Source organism: Carassius gibelio, chromosome A7 (assembly GCF_023724105.1).
Source record: "Carassius gibelio isolate Cgi1373 ecotype wild population from Czech Republic chromosome A7, carGib1.2-hapl.c, whole genome shotgun sequence".
Taxonomy (NCBI): Eukaryota; Metazoa; Chordata; class Actinopteri; order Cypriniformes; family Cyprinidae; genus Carassius; species Carassius gibelio.
In genome coordinates, this window is record NC_068377.1 from 18,109,643 (window position 1) to 18,133,344 (window position 23,702).

General features: G+C 35.5%; 1 protein-coding gene across 1 annotated transcript in view; it reads right to left on the reverse strand.

Annotated features, from left to right (window-relative positions):
* The window catches only part of cdh5 (cadherin 5), a 31,529-nt gene extending 8,544 nt beyond the window's left edge, over positions 1-22,985 (reverse strand). The window contains exons 1-10 of the mRNA XM_052601419.1: positions 22,694-22,985; positions 15,316-15,599; positions 6,027-6,309; positions 5,768-5,881; positions 5,475-5,657; positions 5,191-5,372; positions 4,777-5,033; positions 4,514-4,650; positions 572-681; positions 364-466 (exon numbers count right to left, since the gene is read on the reverse strand). Of these exons, the coding sequence (XP_052457379.1) occupies positions 364-466; positions 572-681; positions 4,514-4,650; positions 4,777-5,033; positions 5,191-5,372; positions 5,475-5,657; positions 5,768-5,881; positions 6,027-6,309; positions 15,316-15,540 (1,594 nt within the window). The 5' untranslated portion in view covers positions 15,541-15,599; positions 22,694-22,985. The remainder of the gene's footprint in view (positions 1-363; positions 467-571; positions 682-4,513; positions 4,651-4,776; positions 5,034-5,190; positions 5,373-5,474; positions 5,658-5,767; positions 5,882-6,026; positions 6,310-15,315; positions 15,600-22,693) is intronic.
* Between the last annotated feature and the right edge of the window lie 717 nt (positions 22,986-23,702).

Consider the following 23,702-nt stretch of genomic DNA (forward strand, 5'->3'; position numbering starts at 1 on the left):
AAGCTCAATTCTGTTTCTCAGTCTGGCACATTTAGAACATGGTGTGTCAGATCATATATTCATTGTGCATGGTTGCTGCTTTTAGAAAGATTTTACCTAATGGATTTTACAACATTTTGGTGGGTTTTCTCCAATACATTTTATGCCTGATTAGGAATGAGCATCAGTTAGTTTGCTTTTGAGTAGACGGAGGACTATAAAAAAAAAAAATCGTATTGTCTCTCATGAAACAGTGCCTGCACTAGAACGTATCTTTTATGACCCCACATCTTTTGAATTCATCTTTACAAACATTATAATGACTGATTAAAGTCGGTTAGAACTACACTGTGGACCAACTTTAGTGAACATGAATGAACTCACTTAGATGGCTACGAAGGGTAAAGTTTGTGCTCTTTTTTGCCAGAGTGAAAGTGAACCTTTGCGAACTTTCATCCTTGTCATTGGCTCCCACAGTCCCAATGATCTGCAAGACGGGTAATAAATGAAGGATTAAAGGAATGAAATATACAGCCAAAAGGAAAAGCATTATACATTTGTTAATGTGGAATGTATTCAGGTGACTCCTTACTGTTCCTGCTGTGTCACTCTCACAAACATGCAAAGTCCCATTAGTTATTTCTGGTGCATTGTCATTCATGTCAAGAACCGTCAGATTAACCAGTGCATATGACATTAGACCTGAGGATTCAGAGGATAAAACTGAAATATACATTTTTTTATGTACAAAAATTACAGTGACCTACTACTATTAAAAAAAATATTTTTTGCCTATGAATATTATTGTTATTTGGCTAGGGTAAATATGTAATGATATAAATACATTTTTACTACAATGTTTGCTACTATATTCACTTATAGTTAAATCAAAGTATACGCTTTCAAATAAACATAATAATTAGAAAAACAACAGTTCCCAGAACTTATACTGTGTTGGATTTGTTGAACAAACTCTTTGATTATCAGATAATTTAGCCAGAGCTAATTGAGTGAGCTTGTGATCCCCCCCAGAATATAAAAAAGACTGATGCAATCTGAGAGCTTTCGGACCCTGCAAAGTCAGCAACGCAACTAAAATATTCCCAGACCCAGAACCTTAGTAAGGACATTGTTAAAATAGTCCATGTGACATCAGTTTTGCACACTTTATTCAACAATAAACAATGTCAGTCTTCGCCGCACGTTCACAAGAGTAACACGATGCATGCACATGCACAGAACCTGGATGAACCTGAAATGCATTACTTCTCTGGGTTTCAAACAAGAGTGCATCTAATTATTTCTTAGTTCCTTTGTGTTGTGTGCTTCTTGTGTTTGATTTATTGTGACTGAATCTAATAAAACACATTAAAAAAGTTATTCCAACATCATTTAAAGCTGCGGTAGGGAACTTTTGACGCTCTAGCGGTTAATAAACAGAACTGCTTGCGTCTTGCGGAAGAACATCGTAGCCGGAACTACTTCTCTCTGTTTATGTCTATGAAGAATCACAAAGGTACTGGGTTACTCCGCCGCGGTACCCCCGAAGCAATCTAAAATAGTCCGAATATAAACACTTATTATAGGTGCACCCTAGTGATTCAGGACAAGCTAAAAACACGGTTTGGAAAATGGATTCATGGTGTAGTCGCTTATTATATACATTTTTCTACATTTTGAACACAAACAAAGTTACGGACCGCAGCTCTGATTGGTTGTTTTTTACCGGGAGTGATGGAGTTTCTGCAAATGGCAATAGGACCACTGGGAGGAGCCAGAGGAGCTTGATTTTTTTCACAGATTATCTGTCTCATATTCTACTGTCAGGACATAATGACAGTTTTTTTTTTACAAAAGTTCCCTACAGCACCTTTAACAGACTTCTTGAAGTGCAAGTGACATGAACGCAAGCAAGACTTTCATACTTTACTTGCACATAGCCCACGTATTGCATCTATTACTCAGTTAGCAGATTTTATTGTTGGTGATTGGACATTGGTCCAGGATTGTTAAATTCTTCAAAGCTCATAGCAACATGTCCTTCAACCCAAACCTGCTCAGCAGCAGGCATAAAATGAAGAATTTCTCACATAAAAATGCTTAGATTGTCATTTTAAGTGAAGATGACACTGAAAGACTGTCCCAGCCACTGCTATTTTCTTACAAGAGAACCATATAAACCAGGAAAATGTATTTAAATAAATAAAGTAATAAATAATTAAGAAAATAATTTAAATGTTGCATAATCTGTAATAATAGTTAACACCAGTTTTACTCATTGAGAGATATATTCATGAAGGAATAACGATATCATTATTGCAGTCATAGACATATTATGTACACTTTGCCTGAACTGTGTATTCATTTGTGCAGTGAGCTTTTATGCAGGTGGCTTGATGTCGACTCATCTCTCAAATCTCAAAGTGTCTTTATGTTGCACAATTAATTCAAACACAGTTAGTTATGTTTTAAGATGGATCATTAATTCTGTCATGTATAAAAAATCTGCTTCAAAATTAAATGAATTGCTATTTATAATATTCTTGACATTGAAAGATGCAAAGCCTGTACAAATACTAGAAATTATAAACAATAAATGAAATGAAAAAAATAATTTGGAATCACTTAAATAAAAAATAAAGAAACCGTTACACAACATTTTATATAATTGAAATTTTATGTAATTTTGCTCACTAGGCTGTCTCCTTGATCTTAATTATATGTCATTACGTTTCTGTCTCACCGCCAAGCGGCACATTGCTGGTCACGGTTTTGAGCATCACTTTATCTGCCCTTTCCAATGAACATCTCTGACAACTTAAACTAGATATTTTAATCAAATCTGTTAACTTGTTTGAAGAAACAAATTAGCTAGAGATCAGTTCCTGCAGGTAATCATTTACATTCCAGAATAGTACAAAATGTGAGGAATGTAGCTGATCTTCATTCAGTTTAGCCTGTTGTAGGTGACTTTGCAGCTTAAAATTTGTTTTTTGGTTTTTTTATGAAAAACAAACAAAAAACAAAACAAAAACAAAGCCCTTGATTCTACAAGAGAAACTTTAACACAGTGGTGGCCAAATTTGGTCCTGGAGAGCCACAGTCCTGCAGAGATCAGCTCCAACCCTAATCAAACACACCTGAACCAGCTAAACAAAGTTGCTGGAAAGCTACAGGCAGACAATTTTTTTGCAAGGTTGGAACAAAATGCTGCAGAATTGTGGCTCACCAGGCTTTAATATTTTGTAGTATCATAGAAAATTTGATTTATGCAATGGTCATTAGTCAGAGGCATCTGAAAACTTCTGCCTTTGGAGGATGGATTCCAAGGTAGGAAGGCAATTAGGTACGTCAAATTTAGTGTTAGCTTCAGTTCCTGTCTGCTGAGATGCCTTCATCTAGCCGATTTTTGAAAGCAGCATAGATGTATTCTTCGCCAGTTAAGCCAAAAAATAAAGATGGCTTCTTAAATTTTGTTTGTGTGTAAATGTATGTTTTGATCAATGTTTTCCACCTTTTATGTCATTTCTAGCTAGAAATTTATATTGCAGTAATTTAATATCCACTTAGTTATAACCAAGGCTCTCTATATTTTGCTGTAGATCATTAAACCATTAAACCATTATGCTTCCTCAGAAGTCCAAAATCAGTTTCATGAGGTGCTCAAACTATGCAAAAACCCTGCCTGCAAGTCACCAGTCTAAGTTTCAGGATGCAACCATTGATCCTAAAGGTATTGATTAGTTGGTTTAGGTGTGTTTAATTATGGATGGAGATACACTTGGTTGGAAAGCTTGGACACCTTGCCATAGTGCTTCAATTTGATATTGAAGCGTTAATATATTAATTAGATTTTTTGTGTTGAGCTATTAAAAATAAATAAATTTTATTGTTATTATTTTTTCAACAATTGTTGAATAAATTAATTATTTTTGGTTTATTTGCACACAAAATGTTTTCTTGTAGCTTTATAACATTACATTTGAACCACTGATGTAACACACTATTTTGACAATTTCCTTACTAAGTTGCTGGGCCTGGGAACATTTCAGTTGTGTTGCTGTCTATGCAGGGTCAGAAAGCTCTCAGATTTCACCGAAAATATCATTATTATTTGTGTTTCGAAGATGAATGAAGGTCTCATGGATTTGGAATGACATGAGGGTAAGTAATAAATGACACACTAATGTGTGTGTGTGAATACTACCTTTAAGTGAATTAATGTTCGACATGGTGATAAATCTATTTTCATTTAAAGGCTTAGGCGAAAATTCTTAAATTGTTATTGTAAATATGTATTGTGCTTATGGATGAATTAAAAGTAACAGTTAATTATTTCAATATAGAAAAAAACAACTTATTCTCTGAATAATAATTCACACAATTCACATTCACATAATGTATTAATTTATTTTATTTTACAGTAAATATTTTTCTAATTTGGAAAAAGTAAGAATACAAAATATGAAGTTTTGCCCAGACTTTTGACTGGTAGTGTTGATGGATAAGTTGTGAAAGCTTTTTTATATCTTACCATTTGGTACATCCTCATGTGCTGTAACCTTGAATGTGTGCAAGGATTGTTGCTCTCTGTCCAGTTGTCTCTTTACGGACAGATGTCCTTGTACAGGATCCACAGCTACAGGACAGTTTGCATCTTCAATAGAGTACCTAGAGTGATCAGATGTCATCTTTAGATGAAACCATTTTCATCTGTTGACTTTATAACTTTTATGACAGTACAGGATGACACAGAAGGCTTTTTTTTTGTTTGTTGATGAATGAAAATAGAGTTACCGTATTTTGTTACCAGTTTTATCTGGATCCTTTGCTAAAACGGCTCCAATGATTGGACTACTGAATTGGCCTTCGTAGAAACTGAAGTTGTATTTAGTTTGGTTGAAAACCGGTGGTTCGTCAACATCAATTACATTGATGGAAACTTCTGCTGTCTTCTGCAGGTTGGATCCTTGATTATCTGGTGATTTAGACACTGTGTGCTCGTCCACGTTTACATGAAATGTGTATATATTCCTTGTTTCATAATCAAGTGGCTGTGAGTGAAAAGAGAGAGAGAGAAAAAAAGAGCAAAACATCAATAATTCAAGAGCTAAAATTTCAGCTTTAACTTAAATATTGAATGGTATTGCTTAGTCTGAAATATTACAATTTGCTAGTAGCTAGTTTAGTATTAAAGCTTGAAATGCTTACCACTTTGAGGCTAAGAATTCCATCTTTTTCATTATTTAGTTTAATGTCAAAGACTTCATCAAATTCACGTTGTATAGTAAACGTTGGATCTTTGTTTTGTATCTCATCTTTGTCATCCACATCTAATATGCCAATTTCGTATTCCTGTTTGCTGTCTTCTTTTACATTAAATGTGTATTTTCCTGCAGGAGAACAAGACCTTATGTTGACGTTGACTTTACAAGTAGTCTAGCATGCAGTGTTTCTTTGCAAAATATTTGTTTAAAGGTTTACGGTTAACTTACCTTTCTTGAAAGTGGCAATGTTGTCGTTTGCATCATTAATGTTTATGGTCACAGTGGTAGTAGCAGAATTCCCAATCATCTTTCCTGGCATGTCTTTGGCTTGTATGGCAATTATATACTGACTCTGTTTCTCACGGTCAAGACTACTTTTCGATAATCTGATTTCACCTACATTATCTAATCCTAAATAAATAAATAAAATAAAATGTGTGTGTGTGTGTGTGTGTGTGTGTGTTTGTGTGTGTGACAATACAAATAAAACATTTTTGACCCTAAACTTTATAATTGCTTACTTTCTTTGTTGATGTCGAAGAGGTCTGTCCCATTTAGCAGTTTGTATTCGATCTTTCCATTCAGAGTGCTGCCATCATCAGCATCAGTTGCATTTACTGTCATTACTACTGATCCTAGAATCAATCAATCAATCAATACATAAATAAATAAATGGATGTTCTACTACATAATCCGTCTTTAGTTCCATCTGTAATGCTGTATACACATGAACATCTTGGTGACTATAGGAAAAGATCTATGGTTATGTTACTCAGATACCTGCTGCAGAAGACTCGCTGATGGATCCGGAGAGGTCAGGTGGAAAAACAGGGCTATTGTCATTAATATCCAGGACCACTATTACAAATGTTTCCTCTTTGTCAAGCGGTTTACCGCTATCTTTGTCGATGAGTGAAGCTGACAGTTTGTAGACACTTTTCTCCTCTCGGTCCAACTTTGCATTGACACTGATATCCCCATATTCATTTACAGTAAAAATTTTGTTAGCACCTTCCCCTGAGAGAATATATCTTGAGGCTATAGTGAAGAATGTATTCTCTAGCTAGAAAAGAAAGGCAAAGAAATGAAAAAAGGGATAGATACAAAAGCAAATACAAGATTAAAAGATTCTGGTCATTATATGTATTAGTAACTCTTCAGATGACTCTCCTTGAAGAGTGTTTGAATTTAAGGGATAGTTCACCTTCAGTTGCTCCACTGATTTGCATAGCTTTTTTTCTTCCTCTTTTTTTTTTTCGTTTCTTCATACTATGGAAGTCAATGGGGACCAGCAACTGAAGGTGAACTATCCATAGCAGATTTTGTATTTATTCAAAAAGCACTATATACACTGTAGAATCCAATCGTTTATCTTACTTATATAATTAGTTATCTTTACTTAGTTATTATACTTACTCGGTTTTAATTAGTTGCAGCTAATTTTAAGGTGAATAAAACAACTTGCTGGAATAAGTAACTCTTACTTTAAATATTCAAGTAGACACAACAACATTTATGACATTAATTTACCAGTGGGTGGCAGCAGTGCGCTGATGTGTTGCTATTGTGCAACAAAACAACAGAAGAAGGAATAAGGATGCTTCAAGAGAATGCAACAAGCAATGTTTTGAATTTGTTTGCCGATTTTGCTGAAACACTCTGCTGTTAGAACAAAGACTGTAGAAATACAGAACTTGTGGCAAATTACTTGTAACTAGTTAAAAATTAAAGCATGAAAATTATGAGATATAATTCGAGAACATGTCAAAAGTTCTCAAGATGAGCTCAAAGTAGTTTTTAAAATAAATCTTTATGTGCCACTGATAATTAATTGTTTACTGTTATATTTTGGACTGTTCTCTCTTTAATTGTACAACACTGAGGCTTCGGTTACTTTTAGGTTAAAAAGTTATTTTTAAGTTCATAATTTTATTATAAATATTCATCACAATCACAGTAATTACATGATCACACATTTAAAGGGGTCATTTGATGCAGCTTAAAAACATTATTTGGTGTAATGAAATGTTAGGGTGAATACTGGTAAAGTGGGACAGTTAAGCTTAATAATTTATATCTTTACATGGATAAGGTTTTTTTTTTTTTACTAAAAATCAACACTGAACTCATCAGTAGCAAATATGTGATTAAAAAAAAATAAAAAATTCTGTGGCTATGACATCACTTCCATGGTGTGGCACATCATATTTAAAAACCTTGCAGTGAACTGTGATGGAAAGTAAAATGACATAGCATTCTGAGGTAAATAATGTTAAGGTTATAAAAATAAAACAACTCATGGATCATTTATAATGGTTACATATTTTGTTATAGGATGTAATGGTGAATCAGAATTTTTAAAAATCACATTCATATTAATCCTCTGGGGGTTTTTTATGCGATTTTGACACTGTCCCAGTTTGCCAATAGCATATTGTTAAATTGGGACAGGGTATTACTGGCAAACTGGGACAGCCATTCAAGTCATTCTAATGGAGGAATTGAGTTACCTTTTTATATGTCCCTCATACATTTAGTTAGTTAGCTAGATATTTCAACAAAGACTGACCTAAACTACGCCAGCTCTCACGCATTCACTGTGAGACACACAAAATTAACACTTTTCACACACTCTCACGCCACACATACATTTTCTCACGCACAGAAAAATCGCGAAGCAAAGAGGACACGGAGACCGACAGACTAGACAGAGCGGATTACTTAAGATATATAAAAAAAAAAATCTCAGCTCTCTCTGTTAATGAAGGTTATTATTATTATTTTTTTTTTATTTGTATGAAATAAATTTAACCCAATATAAAATTTTGTGGGCAGGCGAGGGAGGGGTAGCCTGACTACGTCAGACTTCCTACTTCCGCTCAATTTCATTTCGCTTCTGTACTCAGTCTGATACAGCGTCAGAGCTTTCTGTTTGCCACCGGTCTGGAAACAGCCGGCCAATCAACGAACAGAGGGCGGGCTGAGAGCCGTGAAGTAGATGCTTAGCGCCGAGTTTTACATTGTAGGTTAGAGAAATCGAAAACCGAAACGACCGCAGAAATGGGAAACGAGACACGGGATGCAATTCGCTCTGTTATGGAGAACATTCAACTCTTTTTCAAACTGAAAAAGTTGTTTACAGCCATGTTCACTCCGGTATTTCGCTCGCATCATCATGTGTTAACAACAGGTCATCCATCCTGTGTTTAATGTTTGTTTCTTTTTTATTACTCCTAAGCTATTTAGAATAGTATCATATGAGCGGCTAAGACATTTGGATCATAATAAAAAAGTATGCAGAATATAAATTATCAGAAAGTGTCCCACTTTACCAGTATTCACCCTATTATGCAGTTTAAGGTTCCAAAAACATATTATTTTCCACATACTGTAGATTACTGTTGCTTCTTTATTCCCCGCCTTCATGAACGCTCTGGTTGGCCAGCTATCCAGTGCGTTGTGATTGGCTGAATACCTCAAGTGTGTTTTGGGGTGTACTAGAACATGCTTGCATGCTTGGTGGTTCAAAAAACGCACTATTTTTCAATCATTTGCATTATTAAAATAGCTTTCTCCCCGTCCTGGCACAAATGGCTCGATTAGTTCCGGGTTTGATGAAGCCCCACCTTCTGAAAAACGAAAATGTGATGTGATTGGTTAGCTGTATCAGTGCGTTGTGATTGGCAAACTGTTTAGATAGTGTTTCAATACTGCCCTGCCCCTTGCCAAAGCAGCAAGTTCCTCTGTCTGCTCTAGTTTAGTTAAGGATGGTGTCAATATGAAATATCAATTTGAGCCGGATTAAGATCCATAGAATATTGAATATGAGGGTCATGCAGAACCTTTGCATGCAATGTTATTGTAAGTCATATTACAGTGGTTATGTTATTGTTGTTTTTTTGGGTTAAATCACCTTTTAGATAGCATGTCAACAACCACTTAAAAAATAACTACATTTATGTACAGATAAGTGCATATGTATTAGCCCTTTGGGCTTGCAGCAACCACATGTGATGACCCCAGGCTGGACTTGCGACCTGCACGGATCAGCTCCAGCTCCATATTGTCCTCTTTTGGAAGGTCAAACAAAGTAGTTTTGCTTTCACAATGAAACACACAGCATCTATACAACATGGTGGCAGCGGTGGCAACAACGATACTACTACAAGAATAAAACTTACGCCCTTTTTCTTTGTGTGAACATCTGGGCGGCATTATGCTTCCCACATACTGACGTAGATATGTGGGGGTCATGTTAGAACGAGCAGTTTTAGGGGGGCGTGGACAAGTGTTAATTTTTATAAAGAATATCTCTTTGGATTTGAAACTTCAGTATTTGCAACTTTATAGATCTTGTTTATGCACCAAGAGCTTGTAACACTCCAAAGAGAAGGAAAAATTTAAACGGCATCACATGACACCATTAAGGTTTAAACTGAATGAGCTTTGTCTTGCAGTAATGACTTTTCTGTGTTAAAATGCTTTATATATAGATGGATATAGATTTATATTTATTACTTATACCGTAATACAGACAAAATGCAGATTTTCCATTAGTTTTATGACTTAGGTCTCAAGTAGAAAATATGTGGACATTTTCTTTCTTGTAAAACATGCAAATATAAAGGAATTATTGTGTCTGTAATCTACAATTCACAACACTAGTGGAACTTGGCTTTAACTGGAGAATTATTTGTCATATTTAGGAAATGCTTGTGGCAGCTGTCTTTTCTGAACAGCAGCCTCATTCATTCATTCATTCATTCGACTTTATTGTCCACCTTTGTGGTAATTTGTCTTCGACTTCTCCGAACAGAAATACATCAATGACACCACATTTAAAGTTACATTAAAATACACACAGTTAAGAGTACAATACTACCATCATCAACATACAACAACAGAAAATGGAAAGCAGCGCAGCTGATTAAAATAAGATAGATTTCGATCTACAATAAACACATTTTTAAAACAATTTCAGTTTAGATTAAGTTCCTGTTTGGCATGGGGAATAATAGATCTCTTATAGATGCTCGCCCTTGGGACCCTGAATCTACGGTCAGATGGAAGCAATTCAAACTCTGAGTTTAGTTGGTGTAGGGTGTATGTTGATATCTGTCGGGCCTTCCTGAGTACCGCCTTATCAAATACATCCCTAAGCTGCCTTTGTGACTTGCCAATCACCTTCCCTGCCGTATTAACAATTTTTGGAAGCTTGATTTTATCTTTCACATTCAGGTTACCATACCAAGCTGTTATATTAAACTGTAAAATACTTTCTACAAGGCCCCTATATGCCATCTCAAGAATATGCTGACTGACCCTGAAACTACAGTTTTCTAATTAAAAACAATCGCTGATCAGCTCTCTTAAAAATACTCTCTGAGTTAACATTAAAACTTAAAGTACGATCAATGATTGTACCCATGTACTTAAAATTTTCAACTACTTCAATAGGCCGGCTGTTAAGTACAACAGGGTTGATGTTACTGGCCCCTCTTGGTTTCATTTGTATTATAAGTTCTTTTGTTTTAGTCAACATTTGTGCTGTGCACAGTCATATCATTTATATAAATTGAAAACAACAAAGGTGACAACACACAGCCTTGTGGTGCTCCAGTATTTATAACAAGCTCATCTGAGTAGACCCCATTCATTAAGACTCTCTGAGGGTGGTCAGTTAAGAAACTCAGTACACTGTATACTCAGTACAGTGTTTCATTTTTAAACTGTTATACAGCAGAAGAGCAGTTTTTGGCTTAAACATGTGCTACACTTTATCCATAATTTAAAATAATTTATTGCGGATGCAGTATACCTGTAACCACTGCATTTCTTTTCTTTCTTTTTTCCCCCACAGATCTAAGAAAACACTTGCAGGGCCAATGCAGTGCAGAGTTTGGCTCCAGCCCTGATCAAAGTCACCTGCCTATGATTTTTTAATGGTCCTAAAAACATTGATTAGCATGCTCAGGTGTGTTTGACTAGGGTTAGAGCTAAACTCTGCACCGCATTGGCCCTCCAGTGCAAGATTTGAATAACCCTGTCCTACAAAATTGTATGCTGCTAGCTTACAGATTTTCAGTATTTTTATTATAATTAATAATAATATTTAAAATAAACCGTGTCATTGACATCTTTATTGACACTTTGACAAACATATTTGTACTGTAATTTATAAATTTAGTTTATTTATTTTTACCTCTAAAAATCCGATTTGACAGAACTACAAATCCATCTGAGGCCTACCTGTTTTACTTCTTGATCCCCTCAGATACTTCTCCAGCTTTGAAAGTTCCCATAGCTACACCTTAAAGAAGCACGTCGTTTTGGGCAAATTTCCTGTGTATTTGCTGGTGAATTACTGAGATACTTTTATAAAGATTCATGTTGATTTATATGCCTAGCTCAATAAAAAAATAAAATTATGCCACTTAATCTCCCTCCTGTCATTTTATTCCATAAAAATGTGCATCTTCAAGACATGAATGAGGATATTAATCCCAAAATTCGACACCCATGAAACCATAAAATAAATCCATTTGAATGGAGTCGTGTAGTCTTCTTTTGGGCTAAACTGTTCAATGAATGTTAAGGATCAGTTTCAGTTATATTTCCGCTTGAACATGGTTAGACAGTCTGATCTGCAATTATTAGCCAAACACGCTGAACCATGCTGTAGAATGCCTGGAGTAGGGCTGCCACATTCAGTGAGGCAAAATAAGGGACACCCATTCATGACCCCCCTCCATAAAAAAATTAAATAAAAAAATAAAAAGAATAAATTGCACAAGCATGTAAACTTCCATACGAATATAGTAATATTGTTATTTTAAATCTGATTATTTATAATTTATTATATCTTTATTATATCTTTTATATCTGACTGTTATTCAACTGTTATTGAGATGAGATGAATTTGTATTTTTTTTTTATTTATTTATTGTTGTTGTTGTTGTTGTTTTGTATTCATTTGCTCAAATTAGGGCTACATTCATTTGTGCTATTTCTAATTTAATTATTTATCACTTTTATAAACTTATCAAAATGTCAAATTGTATATGACATTTTTGATTATTTATTATGTATGTATTTATGATTAATATAAATGTTCAATTAATAAATAGGGTCCAACATTAATTATAATCTATTAATTCATCTGTCTAATAATGCCTAAAAATATAATAATTATGTCTTCAAAGCTCTGATAAAGTATGGAATATTATAACACACTATCCACATTTTAATAAAACAATGAGGCCTATACCTTAAAGCACAGATTTGTATGTCATTTTAAAGGTATGGTTCACCCAAAAATGAAAATTCTGTCATAATGTACACAGGTTGTTCTAAACCTGCATAAAGTTCTTTCTTCTGTTGAACACAAAAGAAGATAATTTGAAGAATGTGGGTAAATAACAGCTTTTGCTCCTCAACTTCAAGAAAGAACGAAAAAAGTAATTATGCTTGTACATTTACCTTTAACTTTGAACTGTTACTATCTTAAATTTGTGTAATTGTATGCACATGATGAAAGGAACATCATAAGCCGCGTTTCCACTGGCGAGCTTAAAGCGGGCATGCTAGTGGTTGCCAGGGCCAGTCACGTTTCCACTGTCACTTCCGGGGCTTGACCGTGCCTCGCCTGGGCTACGTCTGGAGAGCGTCTGTGCTGCGGATCATTCCAGAAAGATAACAGCTTTAACACCGGTATTAAAGACTTTTTAAAATAAGTTGAGATCAAAACTCACTCTTAGTCAGCAGCGAGTGTTTGAAATAACTTGATCCGATGTGGATTATAATCACTAAACAAGGCAGAAATATTTATAAGCGATGTAAAAGACTGCACGATAAACGTTACCATAATAAACATGGTAAATGCAACCACTTTTACTTTTATCACTTTTATTAAGTAACATATTTATCTGTCGTCTTGTCTCGATGGTTTAGCTCCACGTAGCATAGCCTATCATCAAATGATTATAATGATTTTTGTTCGGGAGCTTTTATAAAAATATAGAGTCTGCACTGCGGATAATTTCTATAACACCAGAATTAAACACTTTTTTAAAATAAGTCGAGCTCAAAACTCACTTTCAGTCATCAGGAGTGTTTGCAATAACTTGATCACCATAAAAGGCAGAAATATTTATAAACGATGTAAAAGACTGTGCACGCTGAGCATTAACATTACCATAGCAAACATGGTAAATATGAACCGTTTGAGGAAATCAGATGTCAGCTTCTTATTCTCTATCACAATCGTGTAATTATTTAGTAACTTATATTATCTGTCATAAGTCTCGTCTCGAGAGTTTAGCTCCACGTAGCCTATCATAAAAATATAATAATGTTTTATGTTCGGGAGCTTTTATAAAAATAGAGATATTTTCATTCATTCATTATAAATGTGACGTATAGGTCACTGTGACTACAAATAAATAGAAACAGACTCGACTGAATAAGCAGGCTATTTTCATAAGCGTTAGAAAATAAATAAATAAATTAGAAATAAATGTATTTCTGTGTGATTAATTCTGAGTCCTGATAAATTAATTCATTACGCTCAATGTATAACTTATTCTACTATAGTAAAACATCGATGCCTTTGAATTTTAATATTTACCAAAGCATGCAAACAAACGGCAGCTTTTATCATGTTCGTGTGTGATCGCGCATGTTCAAGTATTTCTTAGTTTTCTGATAACTTCTCTTTGTTGGTGAAATGAAGGCATTTCGTGAGTGACGTTGTTCCAGAGAGGCATGTAAAGGGCGTGTTTTAGTGACGCCAAGCGGAGCTTCAGTGCCCGGTTGCATGAAACTCCTTAAGCTAAGAAATCCCTTAGATATAAGGTTAAGGGTACCCTTAGTGAAACTTGGGTTGCATGAAAAAACCCTAAGGGTTTCCTTAAGGAACTTGAGGCTGTTATTAAGTTTTTCCCCTTAATTATCTAAGTGTTCCCTTAAGCGTTGCTACAAAGTCCTTAGTGACCATTTCACCTTAATCAATTTAAGGGACCAAAACAGCTCCCTTAAGTCAACTTAAACACAAAATACGATGGCTGATTTAGTGTTAATTGAAGAGGAGGATATACCAAGGCGTGTATTTAATGATCGTAATAATCCCTTGGAGACGATGAATGGTTGATGAAAGGATGAAAATATTATTATTATTATTTTTATTATAACCACTTGCGAAAACAATAATTGCCTTTTCGTCCACTTTCCAGTTTGGTTTATGTTTTTTTTTTCTGTTATGTTTGTACTCTCCATATCAAAAATATATTAATACAATTGTGATTTTAGTAAGGGTTTGGCTTTGTGGTTCGTTATGTTCTGTTTACTGTTAGAGGTAGTAACTATAGCAACCGTGTGAAACGCTTAGTATAAACACTTAGGTAAGGGTGACAGTTAAGAGGTTTCTTGCAACGCTCTTAATGAAATCCCTTACCTCAGGGATTTTTTCTCCCTCAGGGAAAACCTCACTTAAGGAATTTCATGCAACCGGGCACAGGCCCTGACTGTGGAAACCCTGCATTATTCTGGCCTCGTGCTACTGGCCCGAGGATATTAGCCCTGCCCGGCCCGTTTTAAGCCCTGGCTCGCACTGGCCCGACAGTGGAAATGTGGCTATTGCCAGTAATTTGTAATGGATGTTTGAAGCACTTAAGTTACTGGAGTAACGCTAACTTGTTTTTTGTAAGGCAATAAGTTCATACTAGATTGCTGTTCAAGTAAATATAACTTTGAAATTCCAAGTTGCAGGAAATGCTACGAGTTAGCTCAACTCAAATAAAAGAGTAGTTTGAAAAACACACATACTATGTTGTACTTATTACTTTAGTTGTTAAAAATAGTGATTCTGAGTTAACAAAACTTGTAAGTTTACAACACTAAATAAACCTTTGTTAGTACAAATTACTAATCTTATTTCACTTTACTTGTTTTTTTATGTATTTTTTTTCTCTTTTTTTTCCCCCTCAAGGCAATCGGTTTGCATGCTTTTAAAGTAATCTTTACCAGTTAGAATTTACAGTGTTATTGATAAGTCATTGTTAATAACCTTTACCTTTCCAAATTTTTCAGGTGAGTTTTTTGGTGTCATTTCCTCATACACATAAAGTTTATCCCATTTCCAGTCTCTCTTATGTCTTTGAAGCACTCTGCTGGGCATGGATGGTGTTTTCAGAGCTTGCTGGACATCAGCTCCTATGCTGAGGGTACATAAAACAACCAGGACACCTGCCCAGAAGCCAGGCTCAGTCATCTGCCAGCAGGCAGACTGTTTCATCATTTTTGAAACGGTCTTTGAAGATAGTTTCTTCAGCCTGACAAACTTCAGTATGTTTAATGCTGAAAGAAAGAAAGATAAAGTTCTTTCTAAAAGACTTTTAAATCCCTTCATTAAATAGTCTCAATAGGGTTCCTCCTGTCACACAAACTTTAGATTTTATTCTTATGAATTATGGGAAACAGCAGAAAACAGCTTTAACTCTGTGACATGGTTAAAGCCTACTAATACATTGCCTAGCCTACTACACTCCCATCTCAGATAACACGCTTTAGCTTGATGAACCATTCTTATGTTATGTTATTCTTATGATGATATTAAGATGAGGTGGATTATGATTCTTAAGTGTTCCCAAATTGCAAAATCTTTGCTATAGGCACTCCTAAATTCTTCCACTAGAAATGGTTACTTTCACATAATTTATAAAATGCCCTCACTTCATATCAATGGATTCAGAAATGGATCGGCAATGCATAATATACTTTGCTTTGAGTTCATTCCTACTCGGATGTTCCTGTTTATTCATGTCTGTGTTTTCTTTTATTTCATTCTTCAAACATAAGTTAAAGGGTTAGTTCATCGAAAAATCATAATTATGTTATTAATAACTTACCCTCATGTTGTTTCAAAGCCGTAAGACCTCCGTTCATCTTCAGAACACAGTTTAAGATTTTAGATTTTGTCCGAGAGCTCTCAGTCCCTCCATTGAAGATATGTGTACGGTATACTGTCCATGTCGAGAAAGGTAAGAAAAACATCATCAAAGTAGTCCATGTGACATCAGAGGGTCAGTTAGAATTTTTTGAAGCTTTGAAAATACATTTTGGTCCAAAAATAGCAAAAGCTACGACTTTATTCAGCATTGTCTTCTCTTCCGTGTCTGTTGTGAGAGAGTTCAAAACAAGGCAGTTTAGTGATATCCAGTTCGCGAACGAATCACTCGATGTAACCGGATCTTTTTGAACCAGTTCACCAAATTGAACTAAATTGTTTTAAACGGTTCGCGTCTCTAATACGCATTAATCCACAAATGACTTAAGCTGTTAACTTTTTTAATGTTGCTGACACTCCCTCTGAGTTCAAACAAACCAATATCCCGGAAAAATTCATTTACTCAAACAGTACACTGACTGAACTGCTGTGAAGAGAGAACTGAAGATGAACACCGAGCCGAGCCAGATAACAAACAATAGACTGACTCGTTCACGAGTGAAGAACCATTTCTGTCAGACGCATCCGATTCGAGAAACGAGGAGCTGATGATACTGTGCATGTGTGATTCAGCGTGAAACAGACCAACACACAGAGCGTCTGAACCGAACTGATTCTTTTGGTGATTGATTCTGAACTGATTCTGTGCTAATTTTATGAGCGAGGATAAACCGAAGGCTTGAATCAAGGGCAATCATCGCAAATGACGCCATTACGTAGAGCGCAAAAGAACCGGTGAACTGTTTTCTTCAACCAGTTTATTGAATCAAACTGTCAGAAAGAACTACTGGTGATCCGAAAACTGATGAGTCAGTCTATTGTTCATTATCTGGCTCGGCTCTGTGTTCATCTTCAGTTCTCTCTTCACAGCAGTTCAGTCAGTGTACTGTTTGAGTAAATTAATTACTCCGGGATATTGGTTTGTTTTAATTCAGAGGGAGTGTCAGCCACATTAAAAAAAGTTAACAGCTTAAATCATTTGTGGATTAATGCTTATTGGAGACGCGAACCATTCAAAACGATTCAGTTCGATTTGGTGAACTGGTTACATCGAATGATTCGTTCGTGAACCGGATATCACAAAACTGCTTTGTTTTGAACTCTCTCACAAACACAAAAACACTCTGATGTCACATGGACTACTTTGATGATGCTTTTCTTACCTTTCTGGACATGGACAGTTTCAATGGAGGGACTGAGAGCTCTCAGACTAAATTAAAATATCTTAAACAGTGTTACAAAGATAAACTGAGGTCTCACAGGTTTGGAACGACATGAAGGTGAGCTATTAATAACATAATTATGATTTTTCCGATGAACTAACCCTTTAAGGGCAAAAGGAAAACGTTGTTCATTATCCACTCTTCGGTAAGAGTTAAAATAGTTATTATACAAATTCTCTCTAACAAATATTATTTAAAAGAGTTATTATAGAAATATAAATACATTTAAGAAGGCAAATTTATATAATGACTTTATTTTGTAAGGTCATGATAAATAATCTTTTGCATTAGTAGACAGAAGTTACAACACTCGTGGAAAATAAAGTATTGTACAATGCAGGGACAGATTATGATGCAGTGGTGCCCTGGGCACAGACTGATTGAAGGCCCCCCTCAGTTGAATTAGCATTAGTTTTAGCAGTATTTTATACCAGTATACCAGGATTTTTTGTTGTGTGTGCCAAGGAAGGGCTTAACAGTTCAGAGGAGGTGCTAAAAAACTAATTAAATTGATTGAAAATAATGAACGCCTATAAGCTTCTGCTGTCTAAATAGCATGCAAATTCAGCCACCTTGTGTTTTTTTTTTTTTTTTTTTTTTTTTTTTTTAAGTACAGCAGCTTTGAAAAAGTCACATTTTACATTTTTTTATTTTCTGGACTTCTCATATGCCACTGTTATTAGTAATATAACCTCTGATGCCAAATATGACACTTACAAATTAATGCAGTTTATGAATGCACATAGAAAATAGAGAAAGTATTAGAAAGTATTTTTTTATTATTGTTATTTATTTTATTATTTTTACACATATAGGCTATTTAGCCATTTTTTTCTGGCCATCATGTGTCAATCACTCTCAGTGCCAACTGGCAGGAAAACATGGTAAATAGTAATTTATGTATTTATTTATTTATTTTTAACAATAGATAAAGTGCTGAAAATTTATACAACCATTTCCACACAGTGGCATAGCGGACATGCATGCACCACGGGGCTGAGATGCGTAGTATCATGTGTCGACAATAGCCCAATTTTTTTTAAAAAGCATCAACATTTGGCAATAGTAAGAGGATTTCAAAATTCTTATTAATGTAGGCCTTTTACATTTTTTTCTTGTTAGGCCTATTATTATTAGGTTACTTTTATTATTAAATGTAATATAGCATGTCACCGCATGATGCGCTGTCCTCATTGAAAATTTATAGTTTTTTTTAACAGGTCTATTAATTTATATAATGAATTATAGTACTATTATTACAATTATTAACACTGCAGTTATCAATGAAAATAAAGAGCAGCTTTATTTTATGTGCACCGATTTTTGTTTAACGCAAAATGTATTTCTTCTCATTCCTTTTACTATACAGACCACAGGAGAAATATTAAGGGAATCTGATGGGGTAATAGGCGCTATTTTAGTCAAATATACAGTACTGTGCAAAAGTCTTAGGCCAATAGTATTTTCACCAACCAAAAATGGTTCTAAGTAAACAATTATATGTTTTGGTGTACAGTGTCAGTAGGAAATATAAGATTACATTATTTTTGCAATTAAATGTAATAATCCAGTGAGATTTTTGTTTGCACAAGGAGTCTGACAGCAGCCAGTGCACCACACAGAGATATGATCTCATCATCTTCCAGTCTGTCTGAAATAACATGAAAAAAACAGAACAAACTGAGACAGACTCAATCCAGAAGAACTGTGGCAATGTTTTAGGCACTTGTGTAAAAATGCTCTAAAGTGAGGATGCTGTCAAAAATAATGCCATAAATAGATTTTATTAATTAATTTCTATTAAATTAAATTAATCAACATTTGGTGTGACCACTATGCGTTGACTATTTTTTTTTTTTTTATCCTAGGTGCACTTGTGCATCGTTTTTCAGGTAGCTTTGCAGTTAGGTTTTTTGAAGTGTCTTGGAGAGATTGCCAATGTTCTTCTGGATTTAGGCCCAAACCCAATTCTATTTTATACCCCTAAGGATTGAGACACCACTACCATGCCATCACACGTCATCATTCGTCGTCTAGCTCTTACAATACACACATATACTGGTGTGCTGGTGTGCATTAGAGTCTTTAATTATCGTTCTGAGCTGCTTACTGACACACACACAGGAAATCGCACAGCTCACACATCCAGGAGAAAATAAACTTGTCAACGCTGCCCCACGACTTTTATTAAATACATTTTAAATACTGAATCGCTACATTATATTTTCCAACGACAAAATGATACAATCGCTGTTTTTAAGTAAACTCACTCTGAAAAGATAAATGCACAGACGCGAATACACACAACTTCCATTTCTCTCTCTCTCTCTCTCTCTCTCTCTCTCTCTCGAATAGCCAATATTTGAGAAAAGGGTTTAGCGATTTCTAATTATTGGGTGGATTAGCCTCCATCAGTGTCTATGGTGGTTGCCCTGATCAGACATATGCTGTGGCACTATCGTGCAGTCTGTACTGATATGACGTCAGCAAATATTAGAGATTTTTTGCAAACATTTCTTTGGATAACACGACTGTTAATATGAACTCACAATTGAATCTGAAATGAAACAAATAATTACTTTTCGTTAAAATCTTTATTTTTGTCAAAAAGCTTACATTCATGTGTCTTTTTGTTCGCTGTAGCAGCCATGTTGCCGAGATAATTCATACCCCTTCATTTGAAGTGTGGTCAAGACAAATCTTTGTTTGAACGGCTATCTGGCCCTTCCCCTTCCCCCTACCCCTCCAACCAAAAGAGAATCAAGACACCCCTACCCCTTCGTGTGAAACGGAGGAAATGGGAAGGGCTAGGGGAAATGGGAAGGGCTAAGGGGTAGAATTGGGACTGGGCCTTTGTCTCAGTTTGTTCTGTTTATTCATGTTATTCCAGATAGACTGATGATGGTGAGATTAGATATCTGTGAAGAGCACTGGCTGCTGTCAGACATCTTGTGCAAACAAAAAATCTCACTGGAGTTTTACATGTAATTGCAAAACTAATGTTTGGAAATGTTAACTGATATTACACATTACAGCAAACGATAGAAATGACTTACAATTTTTTTTTTTTTTTTTTATTGTTAAAATACTAGTGGCCTAAAACTTTTGCACAGTAGTTAGATTTTGTACCTTTAAAGATCATGTTAGTTATAGGCAGCTTAATTGTTAATGTAATCTCTTAATGCATAAAACCCATCTTTTCCATTGACACTAATTGAGTGACTCCTAGAACTTATAAAGCAAGAAGACACCTCACACTCCTGCTGTTGAGAACGCGCATAAAAGAACATGCCAAGGACAATTCTAACAGTTAGGACATTGTGTGAATCAGAGGTAAAATACGATATAAATACTGTTCAGTTTCTTGCACAGAATGATAATTTAGGGTCCTATTTTAAAGATCTAAACGCAAAGTGTAAAGCGCATGGCGCAGGTGCACTCAGGGCAGTCCAAATCCACTTTTGCTATTTTAAAGACAGAAAAACGGTCTGTGTGCCGTCGCGCATTTTTGGAATGGGTTGTCCCAATTCTCTTAATGAATAATGGGCAAAACGTTCAATACACCAATCAGAGTGTCATCTCACACTCCCTTTAAGAGCGAGATGCGCTCACGCCAGGGCGGATCGCTATTTACATGGCGGAATTTGTTGGCAAAGAATCATGGGAAGAAACCGATCTGCTCATGCGTGAAGTTAAAGCATGATTGTTCAATTAATTAGCCAATTTCATTGATCATTCTAAGTAGTAATAGGCTGAATTGCAAATAGGTAGCCTAATTCTATTACATGCAATGATTTTCCATCATAAAATCTTTGTATTTATGTAGCCCACGCAATAATATTCTTTTACACTGTAATCCTTTTGTTTAGAATATTTGGCATGTTTGTGTCATGCACATCCCTGTTTGTAATAAGCAAAGTTAAAGCACATTGTGGACCAGTCCAGAGGCGCATTTTCTACCAATGTGCTCTTTAAATAACAAAAAAATATTGCGCCATCAGTGCATCATCACGATCTGCAGGGTTTAATTCAGTTTTAGTTTTTAGTTTTTTTTGTGTTTTAGCAGTGATTCCTATCCACTTACATAAGAAGAGTGAGAGACTGCAACAGATTGAGTTAAATATCTCTGTTTGTGATCAATTAAAGAAACAAAGTCACCAACATCTTGGATGCACTGGGGGTAGGCAAATAAACATAAATGTTTCATTGTATTTTTATTTTTTTTCATAAAAAGCAGTGTTCCATGCGTGCTGATATTTGATAACAGCACCACCTCGCGTGGAATTCCAACTCTTGATTCTGCTTTACTTTTTTTATGTTATTTGAACTATTGGTTACTAAATATTAATTTCTAGAAAATTCAGTCGGCAGTTTAAAAAAAAAAGTCTGTCTATGTTTTTGTGAGTGTGTGTGTGTGTGTCCATGTGTGGGTTTCAGATTAAAATAGGTTTAATGTTCCAGCAATCTGCCTACTCTCTCCTCTAGGAAATTCAGCCTGATATACATCAACTCTCCCCTCCTTTCTATTTCATGTCTTCTGTGTCAGTTCCAGGTGCCACTGTCTGAAGTGTGTGCATTGCACCTGTTCTCACCACTGACTCATCTGCTACACCTCTTTATTTTGATTCTAAGAATATGTTGCATAATGTCAATCTTACAGCTGGCATGTTTTATATTATTTCTAGTCTGAACTGAGATGTTTTACATGACCTTTAATAATTAACATCAATAACTTTCAATCTTATGATGACATAGCATTCATTTCTGCACCTTTTAAAACATTCTTACAGTGGCATATGGGAGGAGACTTTAAGAATAGCCTGTAAGCCACTGTGCTGCTTCAAGAAAGAAGCACAACAGATGGTGTATGGATTTCTAAGTGTTTTTTTTTCTCCCTAAGTAAAATGTCCCATCCAGATAAGTTCAAAGTCTTCCCATGGGTAATCAGTGTTCCTTAGGAATTTCCTTCCCATTAGTCCAGGAAGTGTAATTCAAATCAGACTTACAGATTTTATAAGATACAAATAAGAAATATTTCAATATACATTATAACTGAATTCTAATAAAACAGAACACACAGAGACGCAGTATATATTACACAGTTATTAAAAGATGTAAATATCTCAACTTAACTTAAAACATATCACTAGAAACACAAATATAATCATACACTAAATATATGTCAAACATAAAAAAAATAAATAAATAAATGAATCACCTACCAGGGTCCCTTCAACAGTCTTCCTTGATTAGAAAATCCCTTCAGTATATGAATCGTATTATCCTCCTCTTTTTCAGGTCAGCAGTGTCTGTTTCCAGCTGCATGTGAACCTGTCTGAGCTCCCACAGAGCTGCTCACTGGTTAATCAGGCCCCTCCAGAGGCAAAAGTGATCAGCCCAGCCCAGCAGTTCCTCTGGCCGCTTCCTGTTATTGTCCCTGCCTCTGTAGTCCAGCTCCAAACCCCTCTCTGGAAAATCGGATAAGATTCACAGCCCCCCTGACCACCAGTAGCTCTTACTGGCAAGTGGAGCATTGCGCCGCTGAATGAGAGAGAGTGAGCGAGAGATGGGGAGCGATTGCGACTGAGGGGGCTGGAGGTGGGAGATCATTAAGTTCCCGCTCGCTCGCTTTAAAAGGAGAGGAAAGCAAAAGTGACTTACTATCCAAAGCTATAGAATAAAGAGCACAATAAACAGGTTAAGGAGTTAAAGTAATCCCAAGAGGTTTTCCTCAGAGTGGTATTACATTTTAAAGAGGTGGTGACTGTCATATCTGCCTCTGTGATCTTGTCTAAACTAGTAAGTGAGAAAGAGGCGGGTGGGTTAATCTACTCGTGCGTTCAGCGGAGGGTTTAGTTTAGGGACTGGGACTTGTGGTGGATATATGTATATGTCAGAAGTGCTTAGCGTTGTGCCCCATTGATCTAATTGTAGAGAGTCAGTTTAATAGGATTAATTGCATGGAATGCCTGGGCCGTTTTGACAGCAGAACTAAGATAAATACCCCTGGGTGCTAGACAGAGGCAATTGCTGAATTGCAGCCCTGCTTGACATTTGATTTTGTTTGTTTGTCTGCTTCTTGGCTTTTGTGAGGATATTGTTATTTCTTTGAATACATCCACTGGACTTCACTTTGAAAGACAGGGCTGACAGACTCCCACACAAGGACTCTGGTTAAAAAAATAAATAAAATAAATTCAGGTCTGACCTTTGATCCTTTTTTAGCCCTTG